Below are 20369 nucleotides of genomic sequence, written 5' to 3'. Positions count from 1 at the left end.
CGTTGCCTCACATCCGGGACTTTGGAGGGCAGGCTCCGCCCCCTTGCACCTTTCAAGGCTACCGGAGGCGTAGACCTCTTTAAATCCCCTTAAAGGGGTGGGCACCAAACTCGGCCGACTCCAACGCCAGCCTTAAAGGGGAAAGCTGCCGAAGCTGACAAACAGAACTCCTGTTGGAAGAACTGGGGCAAGCGGAGTTTTCCCACCTCCCGTCCCACGCAAGAAGTTCTTTAAATTCATCTTAAAGGGGAAGTGGCAGCGTGTGGCGGACTAGAAACTTAACTGCGAGCTCTTAAAAGGAACGGCCTGCTGTTTGAAAGCCTCTGGACTCTTTAAAGGGGTGGCCTCTTTCAGCCGGAGGACTTAAGACACTTTTAAAGGGGAGGTCGCGCTTTCCGCCCCTTTTAAAGGGGTGGCCCTTCCTCTTCCTCTGGGAGACTTGCCTCGACCCCTGGCACGGGGCCGCCGCCGCACTAGACCAGCCGGACACGGTGGAGTCGTCTTAAAGGGGCCGGGGGCTGGACAGTTTGAGGCCTCGCCTTAAAGGGACGGCCGCTCAGTTTTCGTCGTCGCGGCCCCGCCAGCCCTACAGGGGGGGCCTTCAGGCTTGTCGCCCCGGGGGCGGCGCCGGCTTTCTGGGCCTTGGCCTTGGGGCAAGCCAGGGGCCAGCGGATCCTGTTTTAAAGAGGAAGCCGGAGCTCTCCCGTCCCTGTGCGAACGGCAGCTCCGCGCTCGCGACACCGGGCCTTTGGACAGGCCGCTTCGGGCCCCGCCGCCTCCGGATGCGGCGCTGAGGGCCGTCACCATGGAGACGGCCGCGGCCCCAGGCCCGGGCTGGGCAGCTGAGGGGGAGCGGCGGCGAAGACGTTGCTCGCGGAGAGACCGTGATCGGGAGCAGCGGCGCCGCCGAGGTCCAGGCGGTGACGCGCCCCGGGCCTTGTTGGCCGCCCCGCGCGGCTCTTCATCCTCGTCGTCACCGCCGCCGCCCGCCCGGCCATGGTCGTCAGCTTCGTCTGGAGAGCGGCCTGGGGGCCTGAGGCGGCGGCGGCCACGACCCAGGCCTCGACCCCCGAGACCGCGAGCTCGGAAGCGGCCTGCCGGGTCGGGCAGCCGCGGAGAGGAAGAGGAGGAAGAGGAAGAGGGGCCCGCAGACGACGGGGAAGCCGAGGAGGAGCCTGAGGAGGAGGAAGAAGAGGAGGAAGACTTGATCGATGGCTTTGCCATCGCTAGCTTTGCCAGCCTTGAGGCCTTGCAGGTGTGTCCTGATAGGAATTGGGGGTCCTTGGGAGGAGAGTCGGAAGGGCAGAGAGAAGGATACAGCCCTCGGAGCGGATGGCATTGAGGGGGCAGTGGTGACACCCCAAACCAGAGCAACCGGCTCCTCTGGCCTGGCTTCTGCCCCACCCTGGGGTGGGAGGAGGTAGAGCTAGTCTCTAGGGACTACCTAAGTTACCCTGACTGAGAAGCAGTGAGTAGTTGGTCACCCTTAGTTGGGGAGCTTTCCTTTCTCCAACCACTTCAAGCCCACCTCCTCTTCTGCAGAAGGATGCATCTCTTCAGCCCCCAGAGCGACTGGAACATCGGCTGAAGCATTCTGGGAAACGGAAGAGGGGGGGCTCCAGTGGGGCCACTGGGGAGCCAGGGGACAGCTCAGAACGTGAGCCTGGCCGGCCCCCTGGGGATAGGCCCCGCAAATGGCCCAATAAGCGAAGACGGAAAGAGGTGAGCCTGTCCCAGATCCCAATCCTTCAAAAGTCTTCAGTCAGAATATCGTTCGAGTAGGTTGGTTTTTAGCGTGAGCATCAGAACTCCCAATCCTAAACAGTAGTCCAAGTTCTAAGAGCAGAGAGGAAGCCAGAACAAATTGGACAGCAGCCCCCCCCACCCAGAGCAGGCCTGCCAAAGACTTGACTGCAGTCAAACTCGCTTGCTTTTGCTTGTGCTGTGTACTGCAAACATGCTGATAATTCAAGACTCATCAAAGACACTTGACACTTGGTTGAATTGTAAATAAATTAGATGTCTTTGCCTTTCCCTCTAGCTGGTGACAGCCTCTAGGGAGAAAGAGACAGTCAACAAGCAAACACCTAGCCTCGTTTGAGCAGCTGTACAAGGCAGTGATCCAGGAGCAATCTAGAAGTGCTGCAGAAACCCACATGAGGAAGCCACTCATTCTGTCTGGGGGATGGGCAGCAGGTTGTGGTTAGGGAAAGCCCCCTAGAATGTCTTGGGCCCCAAAGTAAGAGTCAGAAGTTTGCTGAGGAAAGAAATGAAGAAAAGTTGTTTTGAACAAAATATGAGAACCTGGTGTATTAAGAAGATAGTAAGAGCATTGGGAATGGAGGTGGGAAGCACCCAAAGAAAAAGCTAGAAAAAGTGGCTGAGAAGATTGTAAATGTCCTTGAATGCCTTTCTGGGAGTTGTGGCTTTATACAGTTTCCTGGCCAGTCAGCCTCCCTCACCTCTGGACTCTGGTCTTTCTCAGGCCTTCTCCCGTCACTCTGTGGAAGCTGGATATATAGTAAGTGCTATCCACCTATAATGGCCCCTCCCTTCCCCCTTGGGTCCCACTCCTCTTCTATCTCCTGATCTCTCTCTCTTTCCTTCTCAGTGTGACGCAGAAAGTGATCTGGATGAGAGGGTGAGTGGGGCTAGGACTTGTTGGGTGGGCATTGTTACATGTGTTTAAATGGTCTGAAGCCGACAGAACTTCCACACGTAGCAGACATCCTTCCCCGGGGTGGGAACATGGTTATACGGAACAGGATTAAGTTCTGAGGAGGAAGGGGGGGAAAGGAGGTGTTGGGGTGAGGGACGGTGCCACAGTGTGTGTATCAGAGGACAGCTTTCAGAAGTCAGTTCTTCCACCATGTAGGTTCCAGAGCTGGAACTCAAGGCTTGAGGCTTCCCAACAAGCACTTTTACCTGCTGAGTTATCTGCTGGCCCTGGTTTTTTCTTTGTTTGGCTTTTGGGTTTTGGTTTGATTTGGATTTTTGTTTGATTGATTGGTTGGTTTGGTTTTTGTTTCTCATTTTAGTTTGTGTATGGGTGTTTATCTGCATGTATGTTTGCGTATCACCTGTGTGCAATGCTTGAGAAGGCCAGAAGAGGGTATCAGATCCCCTGGAACTGAAGTTACAGACAGTTGTGAGCCTCCACGTGGGTGGACCTTCTGGAAGCCAGGGCTCTTATATGCTGATCTGTTTCTCCACACATAGACCCCGCCCTTCCACCCATTATATTTAATGGTGGACTTGGCTAGGTAATCAGAGAATTGAAAGTTTGCTTATTGATCAAGCATCCTTCTCAGAACCTTTGAAGCCTCCACTAGCTTTCTCCAAGAGTCCAAATTGAGTCTGGAACTGAATGGTCCTTGCTATGGCCATCAGCTTGTTTGTATAATTTGAGTTTTGCAATGAAGATACCAAACCATGGTTGATCAATGCAGATGCTCATCCTGTAAAGGTCTATTTCACTTTCCTTTTTTTTTTTTTTTCCACCTCAGAATAGGGTTTCTCTGTACAGCCTTTGCTGTCCTGGAACTAGCTCTGTAGACCTAGCTGGCTTCGAACTCTCAGCAATCCACCTTCTGCCTCCCAAGCACTGGAATTAAAGGCATGCACCACCACCCAGTCTATTTCAGTTTCTTATTAGTGATTTTTGGAAAATAATGTGCCCTTGGAGGTAATGTTTTGCCTCTTTACTCCTATAAGTAACTACTTTTATACAACCTAAGGTGTGTTTGTGTATGTGTGTGTGTGTGTTTCTTTTAAAGTTTTTAAACAGGGACTCTGGTAAGCCAGAGGGTTATTATGGTCCACCTAAGGGGATGGTCCCTATCCAGTTCTAGCTAATTATTGTCATGTTAGAACAGGGGACCTTGTCAAAAGGCCCTCAAGTCTGTTTTAATAAAGACTCTTCCAGCTCTGAAAATATAACCAATTTAAAAGTGTTGTGGGATTTTTTTTTTCTTCTTTTTGTTACTATTCACAAACCATACAGATTGCAGGCCAGATAGTGTTTTTTAAAGATTATTTTATTAGGACCAGGCATGGTGATGTTTACTTTTAACCCCAGCACTCAGGAGTCAAAGGCAGCTAGATCTCTCTGACTTCGAGGCCAGCCAAGGCTAAATAGTGAGAGATCCTGTCTTAGAACAAGCAAAAATAGTATTATCTTACTTTTTAACTGTATATATGTGTGTGTGTCCATACAAGTGAGTACAGATGCCTGCAGAGGCTAGCGGCTTTGAATTCCACTGAAACTGGAGTTAGACATAGCTGTGAGCTGCTTGACATGTGTTAAGACTCAACTTGGATCCTCTGTGACAGCAATACAAGCTCCTAACAACTTAGCCCTTTCTGCAGCCTTCCAGCAGTCAGTCGTAACTGACATTTTTCCTTTGATCTGCTGTCATCTCAGCCATCTCTGCCTGGCATAGCAGATTTTTGGCCTCAGTGTACCACTTCCTTCTTTAAGCCCCCTAAAGTGCAAATTCCAGTGGATCATAGCTAGGCTGAAATAGATTTGCCACCACCAGCAGTTCATAGCAGGCTCCAGAGGCTTAATTACCTACCTTCCTCTACCTTTCTCTCCCAGGTCTCCGATGATGACCTCGACCCTTCCTTTACTGTCTCGACCAGCAAAGGTTGGTCTAAGGGCTGGGGTGGAAGCATGAAAGGGACACGGGTGAGCATGAACTTCCGCTGAGCATGTCTACCATCCTGCTCTCACAGCCTCGGGTCCTCATGGCACCTTCAATGGGAACTGTGAAGCAAAACTGTCTGTGGTCCCTAAAGTGTCGGGCCTGGAGCGGAGCCAAGAGCAGCCCCCAGGGCCCGACCCGCTGCTAGTGCCTTTCCCCCCAAAGGAACCACCACCTCCACCAGCCCCTCGGCCTCCCGTCTCATCCCCTACACCCTTACCAGCTACCCCCAGTCTGCCACCCCCACCCCAGCCCCAGCTGCAGCTTCGGGTCTCACCCTTCGGCCTCCGGACTTCTCCCTATGGCAGCAGCCTGGACCTCAGCACTGGCAGGTGAGAGTGTACAGGGTCTGGTCTGATCTGGAAGAGCTACATTCTGTAACAGGGACATGGGATGAGGTCTAACTTGGGAGAAATTGGAAAGTTGGAGTGACACTGGGAAAATAAATTGAAAGAGATTACTACAGGGTTTAGCTGAGCCCTCTATACGTTCATGTACAGGGGAATCCACTTGTGCCTTTTCAGAACTGTATTTCCTGGTGAGAACTTGGTGTAAAGTACATCTGCTACAGATAATGTTGGGGGCATACTTTGGGAAGTGCTGGCATGATGATTAACAAATGCTGACTTCGGTGTCAGTTGGACCTAGGTTCAGATTCTTTCTCTGCCACTTACTGGCTATGTTTTTTGACAAATCATGGGAGCCCCAATTTCCTTTCTTATGAAATGAAATAATAGTACTTCTTTCTTAAAACTGTCTTGAGGATTGATTCTGAGTGATGCAGTGTTTCCCAAAGTGTGTACACTCGTCATTCGTCATTGGGGGACATGGAGTGATTTCAGGTCTTGGCCTGGTAAACTCTAAAATATTTAAAGTTAGCTGCTTTAGGAGAATATGATGATACCTCAGCTTTTTGATTTAACATGTTACTGCTTAGGATAAGGCCTGAAAAAAAGTGAGTTATGTTATAGAAAAGGAATTGGTATAGTACAGATGGTTGCATGGCTCCAGTAGCACTGGGGAAGGTGATGCGACATGTTGGAGACTTGCATTGGCTCCTAAAGCAGATGCCAGCAGTTGCTCTACAGTAAGTACTCATTAAAGGGTAAGAGTTAATGACACTTCTGTTATGGGTTCCTTACTGTTGTTTGTCCTCATTGTTATTATTGAGAAAACTAAGGCTCAGAGAGGGGCAGTGACTTGCTCAAGGTCACCCAGGGTGTTAATGGCAAGATGGGCATAGAGTTCAGGTTACCTGATTCGCAGGACAGGATAATGTGGTGCTGCTTCCTTTGTCTTTGGGGGGTAACTTTGGTGGCCCATTGTAATTAAGCATCAAAATGAATGTTCTGTTTTGTGCTGTGGTTGAGTCAGAAAAAGGAAAGTCACATGGCAAGAGATAACAGAGGCATCTTTGTGAAAACCAGATCTAAAGAAGAGAAGGGGTTGTTGGGTGTGGGAGGCATCTCATCCTGAGACTGGGTTCTCTGCAGGGAGTCCATGGGGGCCAAGTTCTACCATCTCCCATATTGGAGAACCAAGGCCACAGCATCACCCAGGCTTCTGACCCACCTCCTGTTAGAGCTAGCACCTCCCACCCCCTCACTCATCTCCCCACTTCTCTCCCCAGCTCTTCACGGCCGCCCCCCAAGGCCCCGGCCCCTCCCGTGGCTCAGCCTCCCCCCTCATCATCCTCTTCGTCCTCCTCCTCCTCATCTGCCTCCTCCTCGTCCGCGCAGCTCACCCACCGGCCCCCGACGCCCTCACTGCCCCTGCCTCTATCCACCCACAGCTTTCCTCCCCATGGGTTGCGCCCACCACCACCACCCCACCACCCCTCCTTGGTCTCCCCTGGCCCCACCCTGCCCCCACCCCCACCTCTGCTGCAGGTGCCAGGGCACCCTGGGGCCTCAGCCGCTAACGCCCTTTCTGGTGAGTTTGGGGTCCTGGCAGGGTGGAGTGGTGGGGGGCCATGGCCCCAAGCATGGGCTCAGTTGGCTTTGGCAGGGACCAAGGGCCTGCGGAGGGAGTGGCTCAAGGCTAAAGGGAAGGCCAGTTCACCTGGGTCCAAGGAGGCTGACTTGGTGACACCAGATATTAAAGCCTTCTTCCCCTCCCCTCCCACAGAGCAGGACCTGATCGGCCAGGACCTGAACTCTCGCTACCTGAATGCCCAGGGTGGCCCTGAGGTGGTGGGGGCAGGGGGCTCAGCCCGGCCCCTGGCCTTCCAGTTCCACCAGCACAACCACCAGCACCAGCACACCCACCAGCACACCCACCAGCACTTCACCCCCTACCCCCCGGGCCTGCTGCCTCCCCACGGCCATATGGTGAGCTCCTCCTTGGGCTGCTGATGAGGCTCAGAGGCCTAAGGGAGGGTGTCTCCTGCAGGAGAAGGAAGATCCTGGGTCCCTGGCTGGCAGCTCACTCTTCCCTTCTCTTCCCTAGTTTGAGAAATACCCAGGAAAGATGGAAGGCCTTTTCCGACATAATGTGAGTGTGTGTGAGGGTGTGTGATGTGTGGGAATGTATGTATCGTTGGAGTTCAGTCTTCAACTCCAAAAGCAAGAACCTTAAGCTTGGGAAAGCTCTTTGGGGGTGTTAGGGTGGATTCCAAAGATGGGCAGATCAGACCTGGGCTGCACCTCCACTCCCTGCTTGGACTAGTGCCCTTCTCTCCACAGCCGTACATGGCCTTCCCTCCCGCTGTGCCCGGGCTCCCTCCCGGTCTCCCGCCAGCTGTCTCCTTTGGCTCCCTGCAGGGGGCGTTCCAGCCCAAGGTGAGCTCCTGATCCAGAAACTACCACTTCCCATTTCTTACAGACATCCTGGACCCCCCCTATACCTTCTTTCCATCCCCCAAACTGTATTAGCCTCCTGCCATCCTTTCTGGACCCAGGTTTTTGCAACGCCATGCTCCCTCTCCTGTCCCATCACCCATCTTAGTTTTAGACCCCTTTTAACTTGGCACTGGCTCTCCTGTCTGATCCCTACACTCCCTTTCCCAGAACACGAACCCTGAGCTGCCACCACGACTGGGGCCAGTGCTGAGCGGGCTCCCCCAGAAGGGAACACAGGTGAGGGGGGACAGGTCAGGCCCTGGGGGAGTTGGAAGGTATATTGAGGGGAGAGAAAAGTTGACTAGAGAGGAGGGTGAGTCACTGACCCTTCCCTGCAGTCCATCCTGAGGAGTCTAAGGAGAGGACTTTCGTATAATAAGTCTGTGCAGGCATGAGGAATAAAAGGTTGAGGATATAGTCCCAAGAATAAAGTAATGAATGGGGCAGTAGTTTTGTATTTTGGTTTTGTTTGGTGATACCGGAGATCAAACCTAGGGTCTCATACATGCATTCTGCTACTGGGCTGTATCTCTAGCAAGACACTGGTTTTTGCAGTGATTTTCAAATATAAATCACATGATTCCTTCCCACCCACAAGTGGGAAACAATGAAAAAATAAATAAACTTACAAAGTGACCAGAGTTGTTCCCCTGCTCCCCACATGTCTCGGACTTCAGGGCTCTGAGAACACTAGAATATGTACTGAACATGTTTCCTGAAGGATAGATAGACTAAGCTTTCTGACTTGCTTAAAAGGTCCCCTTGCCTAAGGACTCCGTGTTGCATGGAGGTGTTATAGGACAGGCTGCTCTCTGATAGAGAAACCTGTCCTACCTAGCCATCCCAACAGGGACCTCCTTAGCATCTTACTCAGAAACCTGGTGTAGAGAAAGCGATGCCTAGAGTGGGAGAGAAATGGGAAAGATGATCGGAGGGAGCCACAGTCTCGGAGATTTGTGGGAAGGGTACTTGTAGAGGTGTGACACTCAGGTCAGTAAAGAGGTCTGAATCGCCTCCAATCTCTCCTTTACCATCCCCAGATCCCTGATCATTTCCGGCCACCTTTGAGGGTGAGTTTGGTGAGGATCTCAGGCTGCATGAGGCTGGGGGCTGGTTTCAGGGTGTTTGGCTGAGGGGGGGGCGGGGTCCTGCTTGGGAACAATTAAATTCAAGGTGTGAAGGCAGCCAGATGTAAAACAATAGAAAGTACAGGGCTTTAAGTCACAAACTGGTCTTAGATATAACTGGCCATTGGGACCTTGGGCAAAACAGTTTAGCTCTCTGAGCCTTAGTTTCCTTAGGCTTTAAGATTAATCTAATTGTCCCTCAGTTTGGGGATAATGATTGAGGATGCTGTGTGGCAAGGCTCGGCCCAGGGCCAGGCCTGGAATGGGTGGTGAGTGAACATTTTTCCTTCCCTTTCCCTTTGGTCATCCTGGGGGCGACAGAAACCAGGAAAGTGGTGTGCCATGCACGTGCGTGTGGCTTACATGATCCTGAGACACCAGGAAAAGATGAAGGTACTGGGACTGGAGGGCTCGGGAAAGTGGGTCTGAGAGGCAGGGGTCATCTTAGGTAGTGACCTTCAACAAAGCTCAGAAAATTTTTTAACAAGAAGCCTTTTCTCCTGTCTCCATCATTGGTGAGCAGTTCTATGCACCCGCGTTCTCTGCCTAGTTTGGTGTGGTTAGAGAACATGCTAAAAGAGATGGTAGAAAGTGTCTAAGTCTCCTTCTGGTACTAGCCAGCCCTTGGAGGGAAGCTAGGGGTGAGAGAGTAAGAGCCAGGGACAATCTAAGAATAATAGGATGAGAAGGAAAACTAAAGTCTAGATCAGACCTAGCTCCTCACTGCCCCTCTCCCTATGTCCCATGCAGGGTGACTCCCACAAGCTTGACTTTCGGAATGACCTCTTGCCCTGCCTTCCGGGGCCCTATGGGGCCCTGCCCCCTGGGCAGGAGCTCTCCCACCCGGCCTCCCTCTTCACTGCGACTGGTGAGTCTGGCCAGCCCTCTCAGAGCCTATAGCCCAGTGTCCACCTTGCTCCCACTCATCCTCATCAGAATCTCCCACCTCTCTGCCCCAGGAGCCGTCCATGCTGCAGCCAATCCTTTCACAACAGCTCCCGGGGCCCATGGACCCTTCCTGAGCCCCAGCACCCACATTGGTAAGAGCCAAGAAAATTTTGGGCTTCCTTCACCCTATTCTTAACATGGAAGTACAGCTGGAAACCAGACCTAAGAAACCACTCAAGTTGAGTAGATAGGATTTTATTTGCTTTGTGACCTTAAGCAGTCACTCTCCCTACTCTGAGCTGATTCCCTCTTCTGTGGAATGGTATGGAAGGGTGTGATGGTCCCACCCTGCTGCTGCTACTCCTGTCTCTGAAGTAGTCAGTGATAGAGGATAGTGTTCCACCTGAGAGTGGAGAAGAAAGATTGTGCAGGCCCAGTGGAGAACATGGTGATTGGCCTAGGGAAGATTTAACCAGACTGTAGGTGTACCAAAAAAAAAAAAAAAAAGTTGATCCCAGATAAAGGTGTTTCTGGCTAGAAAGACTAAGGATCCCATGGAGGGGTATGCTAGTTAATTCTGACAGATTGTGACTATGTATGAAGTAAGGATCAGGCTGAGAAAATGTTACAGATAGGGTGAAGCTGGCAAAAGTCTTCAGGCTAGTAGTTTGCTACAAAATTGAGAGCTGCCAAGAGGTCTCAGATATCTGGAGTTGGTACAGATAAGAATTTGACTTTTGGCTGGGCAGTGGTGGTGCACACCTTTAATCCCAGCACTTGGGAGTCAGAGGCAGGTAGATCTCTGTGATTTTGAGTCTAGCCTGATCTACAGAGCGAGTTCCAGGACAGACTCCAAAGCTACACAGAGAAACCCTGTCTTGGGGGGAAAATTTGACTTTTATAGTTAGAGATGCCCCAGGCTAATGATACTTTACAGCTAGATGACTTTTGGCAAGTCATTTAACCTCTCTGAGCCTGTTTTATCATTTAAAAGTGAGAATTGTCCTTTTTACTTATAGAGATTTTAAAGAGGCTAAACAACAGTGTCTGACCTGGCACAAGAGATGCTCAGTAGGGCTGGAGAGATGGCTCAGTGGTTAAGAGCGCTGCTTGCTCTTCCAAAGGTCCTGAGTTCAAGTCCCAGCCACTACATGGTGGCTCACAACCATCTGTAATGAGATTGGTGCTCTTTTCTGGCCTGCAGGCATGCATGCAGATTACTAAAAATACTATATACATAATAAATAAATAAATTTTTAAAAAAGAAGTAGCAATTATTAAAAAAAGAGAGAGAGAGAGAGAGAGAGAGATGCCCAGTAAATGGTTGTTAAAATTAAGTCACTGCAAGCCGTTATACACGCCTTTAATCCCAACACTGGGCGAGGTAGATCTCTGTGAGTTCCAGGCCAGCCAGAACTATGTAGTGAGACCCTGTTTCAAAGAACAAATACCAAAAGTCTAAGCCACTAAGGACTCTAGCCTCACTACTCACCTGCCTCTTCCCCACCATTTCTTTGGGTCTGCTCAAAATTGCCCTGTGCTCTGACCAGTTTCCCTTTCCCCCCACAGATCCCTTTGGGCGTCCCACAAGCTTTGCCTCATTGGCTGCCCTCTCCAACGGGGCCTTTGGAGGCCTGGGCAGCCCCACATTCAGTGAGTGCTGGGTAGGGTGGGAAAATGAGGGGTGGGAACTGCAGCAATGGGGCTATATGCTCAAGCCGGGCCTGGAGGTTACCTCTGTGGAATGTCCCCCTCCTGGCCCCTGTCACTTTCTACTTTACCTTCTACCAGACTCCAGCGCCGTCTTTGCCCAGAAAGAAAGCCCAGGAGCCCCACCAGCCTTTGCCTCCCCACCAGACCCATGGGGCCGCCTGCACCGCAGTCCTCTCGCCTTTCCTGCTTGGGTCCGACCCCCTGAAACCGCACGGACACCGGGCTCAGACAAGGAGCGACCTGTGGAACGAAGAGAGCCCTCTGTCACCAAGGAGGAGAAAGACAGGTATGTCCTCTACATCACTGCAACCCTATGCACTGCAGCGCTCTCAGCCACAGGAATTCCTTCATTATGTTCCCTTGTGCCTGCCCACCTACCCCACCAGGGACCTCCCTTTCTCACGGCCCCAGCTGCGAGTTTCTCCTGCTACTCCTAAGGCCAGGGCTGGCGAGGAAGGAGCCCGTCCAGCCAAGGAGTCTGTGCGGGTAAAGGAAGAGCGGAAAGAAGAGGCTGCTGCTGCCGCCGCCGCCGCTGCCGCCGCTGCAGCTGCTGCTGCTGCTGCCGCCGCCGCCGCTGCTGCAACCACTGGGCCTCAGGGCCTTCACTTGCTTTTGGAGAGGCCCCGGCCACCCCCTTTTCTTGGCCCTAGTCTGTCAGAGCGCTGTGCAGGCTTCTCAGAACCGGCCTGGTTGGCAGGGCCCCCTCGCCTGGCCAGGCCACCGCGCTTCTATGAGGCAGGTGAGGAGTTGACTGGACCAGGGGCCATGGCCGCTGCCCGCCTCTATAGTCTAGACCCTGCTCATCCCCTGCTCTACAGCCGTTTGGCTCCTCCACCACCACCTACTGCAACTCCAGGAACCCCTCACCTTCTCAGCAAGACCCCACCAGGAGCCCTTTTGGGAGCACCACCACCTCTTGTGCCCGCTCCCCGGCCCAGTTCCCCACCTAGGGCCCCTGGCCCAGCCCGGGCTGACAGGTGAGGAGAGGTGAGGGGCAGGGGCAAAGCTCCACCCCCTTTCCCCATTCCTTGTGACAAAGTCCTAGGGCTGAAGTTTTTAAGCCAGGGTTGGAAGGCAAAGGTCACAATCTCATGGCCATCTCTGAAGTCATGGACCTGGGAATAGAATCCCCAACCCCCCCCTCCCACAAGGTCAAGTATCTCGTGGACTGTGGGGTCACTGGGAGGACAGAGGTCATAAGCCTCTAGAAAAAAGTGTGTGTGTGAGTGTGAATGTGTGAGTGCGCACATCCGTGCACATGAGGGGGTTATTTCAGAGGTTATGGCTCATGACCTAAGGTGCACCATGCCCCCTCTAAGGGCCTCTAGGCCCTTGGCCTGCCTCCCCAAGGGCTCACTAAGCCAGAGGCCAAAGTGCCCCCTCCCCTTCACCTAACACCCAAGTTCTCCTGCCCTCTTAGGGCTGAGGAAGGAGGAACTAAAGGAAAAGGGGTTCCATGTACATATTTATCACCCCTTCCACAGATATCCCCAGACCTTTTGTACATTTTTACAGGGGTGCCCCTCCCAACAATCCCCTTCCTGGTTAATTAAATCCTCAGACTGGTGCTGTGTTCCTAGCCTCTGGCCTCTCTGTAGGGGGAGGGTGTCCCAGGGGAAGAGCCTGGAGGGGACAGACAGGAATCCAGGGCTTGACCTTGGGTGTGTGGGGTCCATCAGGAGGTAGACCAACTGGGAAAGGGACCTAGATAGAATCTAGGCTGGAGGGAAGGGCAAACATTGTTCTACTGTCAGCCCAGGTTTCCCCAGACTTGTTCTATTCATTCTTTGTGGCCCACTACTCTAACAGACTCAGCCTTCGAGCCTCAGACTCCTCTTAATGGCTAAGTTCCTACCACCACCCTATTTTCAAGTGCCCTCAGGACTCCTGGACCCTGTTCCACAGAACCCTGTCCCAAACTAAGGGAGAGGTGACCAGAGGAGGTCACCGTGAAACACACACCAAAGAAGGGGGTTGGTTCAGGGGTGGGCAACACAGGCAGCTTCTTCAGCAGCCTCCCAGCAGCAGCCCCAGCCTTCCCAAAGCAGCAGCACCTCCAGGCTGGGGCCTAACTAGAAGGCAGGGCTCAGTTTAACAAGACCGGAACTTTGACTTTTTCCCCAGTGGGGCTTATTCTGTAATATGACTTGCGAATATTTATATAAAAATGAGTGTTACAATGAGACACCCCCACCCCCGGCTCCTCTTTTAGTCTGTGTGAGTTGTCTGGTATGGGTTGGATTGGGTCCCAGAATGAGGAAGGAGTGAGGACAATACTGGCCATGTCCTCCTGATAGAGGGTTTTTTCCCCTCCCTCCTACCTGGGGAGTTCTGCCACTTCTGAATGGGTGAGTTGGTTAATGATGGTTGTTGACATTTTCAAATACATTAGATTCAAACAATGTAGAAAGACATTGAACCATCCACAGGGCTAGTCAGTTATTTGGTGTGTGGTCTCTTTGTTTATCTGTACATCTGTGTTAGAAAAGACCCATAATTTTCACAGATCATTTTTGCCAAAACAACATCATCACTACAAAATAAATACATGAACACAAAGTGCAAAGGAAATGTATCTCATAATCCTAGCTCAGAAAACCAGTTTAAAAAGCCAGCTGTGTGGCTGGGCATGGTGGTGCACACCTTTAATCCCTGCTCTCTGGAGGTGGAGGCAGAGGCAGGTGGATCTCTGAGTCAAGGCCATCCTGGTCTACAAAGTTGAGTTCCAGGGCAGCCACACTTACACTATTAAGACCTTATCTCAAAAAAAATAAAAAAAGCCATGTGGCATGTGGGACTGAAGAGATGTTCAGTTAAGAGCACTTGACTGCAGGGCAGAGCATGGTGATGCGTGCCTTTAATCAGGCAAGCCTAGTCTACATGAATAATTTTGGGCCAGCCAGGACTACATAGTAGGACCCTGTGTCCAAATAACAACAAAAAATTTGTTGTTCTTTCAAGGGAGCTAGAATTATTTGCCCTGTTTTACAACCATCCATAACTCTGGTTCCAGGGGATCCATTGCCCTCTTGTGGCCTCTGAGAGCATCAGCTGTGTATGTGGTACAGACATATATATACAAGCAAAACACTGATAAACATACTTTGTTTTTTTTTAAAGACTTAAAGCATAGCCGGGCGATGGTGGCGCACGCCTTTAATCCCAGCACTCGGGAGGCAGAGGCACGCGGATCTCTGTGAGTTCGAGACCAGCCTGGTCTACAGAGCTAGTTCCAGAACAGGCTCCAAAGCCACAGAGAAACCCTGTCTCGAAAAACCAAAAAAAAAAAAAAAAAAAAAAGACTTAAAGCATAGTAAGAATTTGGACTGGTGAGAGATGGCTCAGCATTTTAGAGCATGTATTAGTCCTGCAGAGACTTGGGTTTGATTTCCAGCACCTACCTGGGGCCTTACAGACATCCATAACTTCATTTCCAGAGTATCCATTGCCCTCTTCTGATGTCCTCAAGCACCAGGCATGGACATGGACACATCAATCCCTGCAAGCAAAACATTTGTACACATAAAAACCTTTTAAAAATTAAAATAGTCGGGCGGTGGTGGCGCACACCTTTAATACCAGCACTCGGAAGGCAGAAGCAGGCGAGTTCGATACCAGCCTGGTCTACAAGGCTCCGAAAAGCTACAGAGAAACCCTGTCTCGAAAAAAACTTAAAAAAAAAAAAATTATAATAAAAACAAATTGTTTAAAGCTCTAAACGGGGGCACATGCTTTTAATCCCAGCACTTTGGAGGCAAAGTTCAATGAGATTCTGAATAAAAAAAGAATGAAAAAGCCAGGCATGGTGATACTGCCTATGATCCCAACACTTAACAAGGCAAAGGCAGGAGTATTGATTGAAGGCAGGCATGGCTGCAGTGTTATACAGCAAGGCCCTGGTTTAAGGAAAACTAACTCACTGGTAAAGTGCTTACCCGGCATATGCAGAGCCCTGGGTTGGAAGGATCCTCAGTGCCTGTGAAACAAGTTAGGGAGAAGGTACACTGCAGAGGAAAAGAAAATAAACCTAGGGCCCTGCATATGGTGAGACAGAAAAAAATATAAAACTATACACTAATTCAGAAAACCACTATTCTCAAGCCTTGATTCCTCCAGTTATTTTTCTGACTGCTTAAAATATTTTGAAAAAATGGGATTGATCCTATGAACCAGTTTTGAACCTCCATTTTATACTTGGCTTGTTTTGCCGTGGTTCTTGCATGATCTCACTAAGTATTCCATACCAACCTTTGTCCAGCCTACGACCACCATGCTTAGTGTAGTAAAATGACTAATGGGGTCCTTTCCTATGTCTGAGTTCTACATCCCCTCCATCCCCCCATTTCCACCTCTCGCCAGCACCCAGTTTAGAAAGCTCCTTTTCTTCTTAACTGCCTTTATTTCAACTGCCATTGACATTTTGCCAGGCCTTAAACTAGTGGGACAGAAGTAAACAAATCCTAGGCCACCTGGCATTTGGCATTACAAACACATACTATGTAAGGAAAACCAAAGCTTTTGTGCGAACCTGGTGCTTCAGGAGTCCAGAAGAGGATGTTGGAGTTTCTTCTTCTTCTTCTTCTTCTTCTTCTTCTTCTTCTTCTTCTTCTTCTTCTTCTTCTTCTTCTTCTTCTTCTTCTTCTTCTTCTTCTTCTCCTCCTCCTCCTCCTCCTCCTCCTCCTCCTCCTCCTCCTCCTCCTCCTCCTCCTCCTCCTCCTCCTCCTCCTCCTCCTCTTCTTCCTTCTTCCTTCTTTTTTGGTTTTTCAAGACCCAGTTTCTCAGTAGCTTTGGAGATTGTCCTCGCACTCATAGAGATTCACCTGCCTCTGCCTCCTGAGTGCTGGGATTAAAGGCATGTGCCACCACCAACCGGCAAGAGCGACCTTTTTGTCTGGTCTCGTAGCCACCAGCTCCATAGATTTCTTTGTGAGCTTCATGCAGGGCAACTCCATAAAAAATTGCTAGCATTTATGAAAATCTAAGCCAAAATTAGTTCCCATAGAGAAACTGATATTAGGAAATGGGTTTTGCTAGAACAACCTCAACACACTAGCTATTAAGAATTTTAAGATGATGGGCAGTTTGTGGCACTTGGGAGGCAAAGACAGGTGTATTTCTGTGAGTTTGAGGCCAGCCTCACCTATAGAATGAGTTCCAGTTCAGCCAGAGCTACACAGAGAAGCCCTGTCTTGGAAAAAAAAAAGGAATATTAATATTTGGGGGCTGATGAGTTGACTCAACAGTTACGAGCACAGGCATGGCGCATACTTTTAATCCCAGCAATCCTGAGGCAGAAACAGGCAGGTGGAGTTCAAGGCCAGCCTGGTCTACAGAGCAAGTTTCAGAACAACCAGGGCACATAGAGAAAGCATCCTGAGAAACAAACAATTGCTGCTTTTGCAGAAGGCCCACGTTCAATTCCCAGCCCCTACATGACAGCTCACACCCATCTGTAACTTTTGTCTCCAGAGATCAGCAGCCTCTTCTAACGTCTGCGAGGCACCACGCAGGAATGTTGTACGTAGATACACACGCAGGCAAAATACCCATACATAGTCCTGGGTGTGTTGGCACATAGATCTTTATGAATTGGAAGCCAACTGAGACTACGTCGTGAGACTGTCAGAACAAAACAGCCTGTGTGCGCGTGTGTGCGCGCATGCGTGTGCAACTTTGGGTATAGAGAGATGGCTCAGCAGTTAAGAGCACTTGCTACTCTTCCACAAGACCAGTTAAATTTCCAACACCCACATCAGGTGTCTCACAACCATCTGTAACTACCTCCAGGGCCCCTGGCTTCATGGGCACCTGCACTCAAATACACATACCCCAAAGTGCACACACAATTTAAAAATGTATTTGTGATTTTGGTCCAAGTGTGATGGCTCATGCCTTTAATCTGAGCACTTAGGAGGCAAAGTCAGGGGGTCTCTGTGAGTTCAGGGCCACCTGTTCTACATAGTGAATGCCAGACAAGCTAAGGCTACATAATAGTACCTTACTTTGCCTGAAATGCAAAACAAAACCCACACGTACATACATACATTTTACTTATTCTTTTGAGACAATCTCTTCATAGCCTAAGCTGATGTCAAACTTTCCATCCTCCTGCCTCAGGCTCGCACATGCCACTGTATCTAGCTGATAGCTATATAATCTTCAATCTTAGGGGCGCTGATGTTCTAAAACAGGGCCTCACTATATAGTCTTAGCAGATGTGGCATTTACTATATAGACCAGGGTGTCCTCCCATCTCACAGAGGTTTCCTGCTTCTGCCTCCCCAATACTAGGATCAAAGGTATGCACCACCATACCTGGCATGTAATACTGAATCCTGAGCAATGTTCTATTGTTTAATATAAATGATTTTTGTTTCATGTGTATTATTTTTTTCTGCATGTATATGTGTGCACCACATGCATGTATTGCCCTCAGAGACCAGAAGAGGGCATCGGATCCCAAGACGAATTAGAGATGGTTTTGAATTGCCATGTGGTGTTTGGGAAATGATTGAGTCATCTCTCTTACCCTTGAGCATTGCACTATTTCTATGTTATGTTATTCTTATTTGTAAAATACAAGATTTGGGGGTTTTTGTATTAGGAAGAATGATTTGTAGCCCTCGCTGGCCTTGAATCCAATCATAACCAAGGATGACCTTGAACAACTTTTCCCTGTGTGAGAAAAGGTGTCCCAGTAAGTAGCTAGGTCTGTCTGACCTGAACTCACCATGTAGACCAGATTATCCTTGAACCTGTAGCACCACCGTGCCTAGTTTTACAGAGCCATGGAATCATACTCTGCGATTTGTACCCTCTAGGCAGGTACTCTACCAACTTAGTTACATACATTCCTACTGTGTTTGCTTCTAGAGACTATATATGGCCAACACTAATGTTAAACTCCAAAACTTCCTACTGTGCCCCTCAAGTATTAGGATTATAAATATATGCCACTCTACCAAGTTCAGGTATTTTTAAACAATTTGAAGGGACTAAGGAGATAGCTCAGTAAAGTGTGTACTGTGCAAACTTGAGGACCCAAGTTCAATTTCCAGGGTCCATGTTAAAAGCCATGTGTGTAGTGATCTTCAGGCCAGTGAGAGAACCTGTCTCAAAAAATAAGGTGATACTTCCTGAGAAACGCCACCAGAGGCTGACCTGTGCCCTCCGTGCAAATGTCCCTAAACAAAACAAGTTACCTTGGAGCCAGCTAGTTATATGTATATGGTGCACTCATGTAATCCCAGCATTCAGGAAGCTGATGCAGGAGGATTATAAATTTAAGGACAGCCTGAACTATACAGTGAGACCTTAGGTTTAAAGAAGAAAAAAAAGAAACCCTGTCTTGAAAAGCCAAAAAAAGGAAAGAAAAGAACAAGTGGATTAAGGTTACTCTGACTCCAAACCAGATCTAAAACTGGGTGGATGGGGTCTGAATCACTGACCTGAAGCTCAACGCAAATACAGAAGATTGTTTTGACTCTTGCTTGTAACTAAAAATGCAACTGCGCACACCATACCAGGTGTTTTGGGACAGTCCTGGTATCAAGTATTGCAGTGATGAACTGTTAGAGCAAGCTGAAGGAGTCAGGGTTGGGGTGTAGCTCAGCAGAGTTCCTTCCCCAGCACTACATAAAAGTAGACATAGGAGAATGAATGGAGAGTTGGCTCAGCAGTTAAGGGCACTTACTGCTCTTCCAGAAGGCCCAAGTTTGGTTCCTAGCACCCATGTCAGACAACTCACAACCTGTATCTCCAGCTCCTGGGTGATTTGATGCCTTCGGTCGCTATGGTACCAGCATTTCTGTGGACATGCACAAAATAATTTTTGTTTGGTTTGGTTTTGGTTTGTTGAGACAAAGTTTCTCCAAATAGCAGCTTTGGCTATCCTGGAACTTGCTTTGTAGACCAGACTGGCCTTGAACTCACAGAGATCCACCTGCCTCTGCCTCCCGAGTGCGGGGATTAAAGGCGTGTGCCATCCCCACCCGGCCTAACAAAATATCTTTAATGGCTAGAAAGATGCCTTAGTGGCTAAGAGTACTTGCTGCTCTTACAGATGACCCAGGTTCTGTTCCCAGCACTCACATGGAGGTTCACAATAGTCTTAATTCTGGTTCCAGGGAATCTGATGCCCTCTCTCCTAGCACCAGGCATGCACATGATGCACACATATGCAGGCAAACAGTCATATCCAAACAAATGAAAAAAACAGAACAGCGAATGCCTCTAATCCAAGCACTCAGCACTCAGGGTATCAAGAGTTCAAGGTCATCCTCAGCAACATAGGGAGGTCCAGGCCAGCAAAGGATATATGAGACCACATGGGAACAGAGGCAGGTGGATCTCTGTGAGTTCGAGACCAGCCTGGTCTACAGAGCTAGTTCCAGGACAGGCTCCAAAGCCACAGAGAAACCCTGTCTCGAAAAACCAAAAAAAAAAAAAAAAAAAAAAAAACACTCGCTGCTCTTGCAGAGTACCCAGGATCAGCTCCCAGCACTCACAGGCATGGTGGCTCACAACCATCTGTAAGCCCAGTTTCAGAGAAGCCCACACCTTTTGACCTCTACAGGCTCATACATGAATGTGGTGCACATGGATACACCTAAGAACACACACATAAAATATATTTTAGCCAGGTGTGGTGGTACATGTTTTTAATCCCAGAACTGTCAAGGTAGGTGAGTTCAAGGCCAGCCTGGTCAACATAGCAACTTCCAGGCCAGCCAGGACTACATAGTAAAACACTGTCTCAAAATAATTTTTTTTATTTTAAAAAATGACAGCTTTGATATAATTCTTCCACCTAGTCTTGTAACTGGCTTTGTTCACTTGGCATTATGATATTAAGATACTTTTTATTACCAGATAATATACCATTGGAATGTATCTACACCACATTTGTTCATCCTTCAGTACATGGATGTTTGGATTTTTTTCTGCCCTTTGACTTGTAACATTGCTGTGACTTAATATTAATTTTCATGTGAATGAATTTTTAATATTCCTGGGAATGTAGATCTGATATAGACTGTAGGTGTTGCTGAACTGATTTACAAAGCAGTCACCACCATTTTTGCCTCCATCAACAA

General features: G+C 49.4%; 1 protein-coding gene across 1 annotated transcript; it reads left to right on the top strand.

The window, feature by feature from the left end:
- The first annotated feature begins 20 nt into the window (after positions 1–20).
- Positions 21–12841, top strand: Fbrs (fibrosin). Its single transcript, XM_057777597.1, has 18 exons — positions 21–1255; positions 1543–1722; positions 2486–2521; positions 2612–2641; positions 4601–4649; positions 4738–5038; positions 6337–6638; positions 6834–7036; positions 7155–7199; positions 7391–7486; positions 7715–7783; positions 8587–8616; positions 8995–9066; positions 9424–9541; positions 9633–9713; positions 11131–11214; positions 11353–11560; positions 11661–12841. Exons 1-18 carry the CDS (start codon positions 806–808, stop codon positions 12253–12255), a joined length of 2949 nt encoding a protein of 982 aa, XP_057633580.1. The 5' UTR covers positions 21–805; the 3' UTR covers positions 12256–12841.
- Positions 12842–20369: the final 7528 nt, after the last annotated feature.

This window comes from Chionomys nivalis, chromosome 8, assembly GCF_950005125.1.
Source record: "Chionomys nivalis chromosome 8, mChiNiv1.1, whole genome shotgun sequence".
In the NCBI taxonomy this organism is placed as follows: Eukaryota; Metazoa; Chordata; class Mammalia; order Rodentia; family Cricetidae; genus Chionomys; species Chionomys nivalis.
The sequence above is the reverse complement of the archived record's forward strand: the minus strand, read 5'-3'. Positions and strand labels throughout refer to the sequence as shown.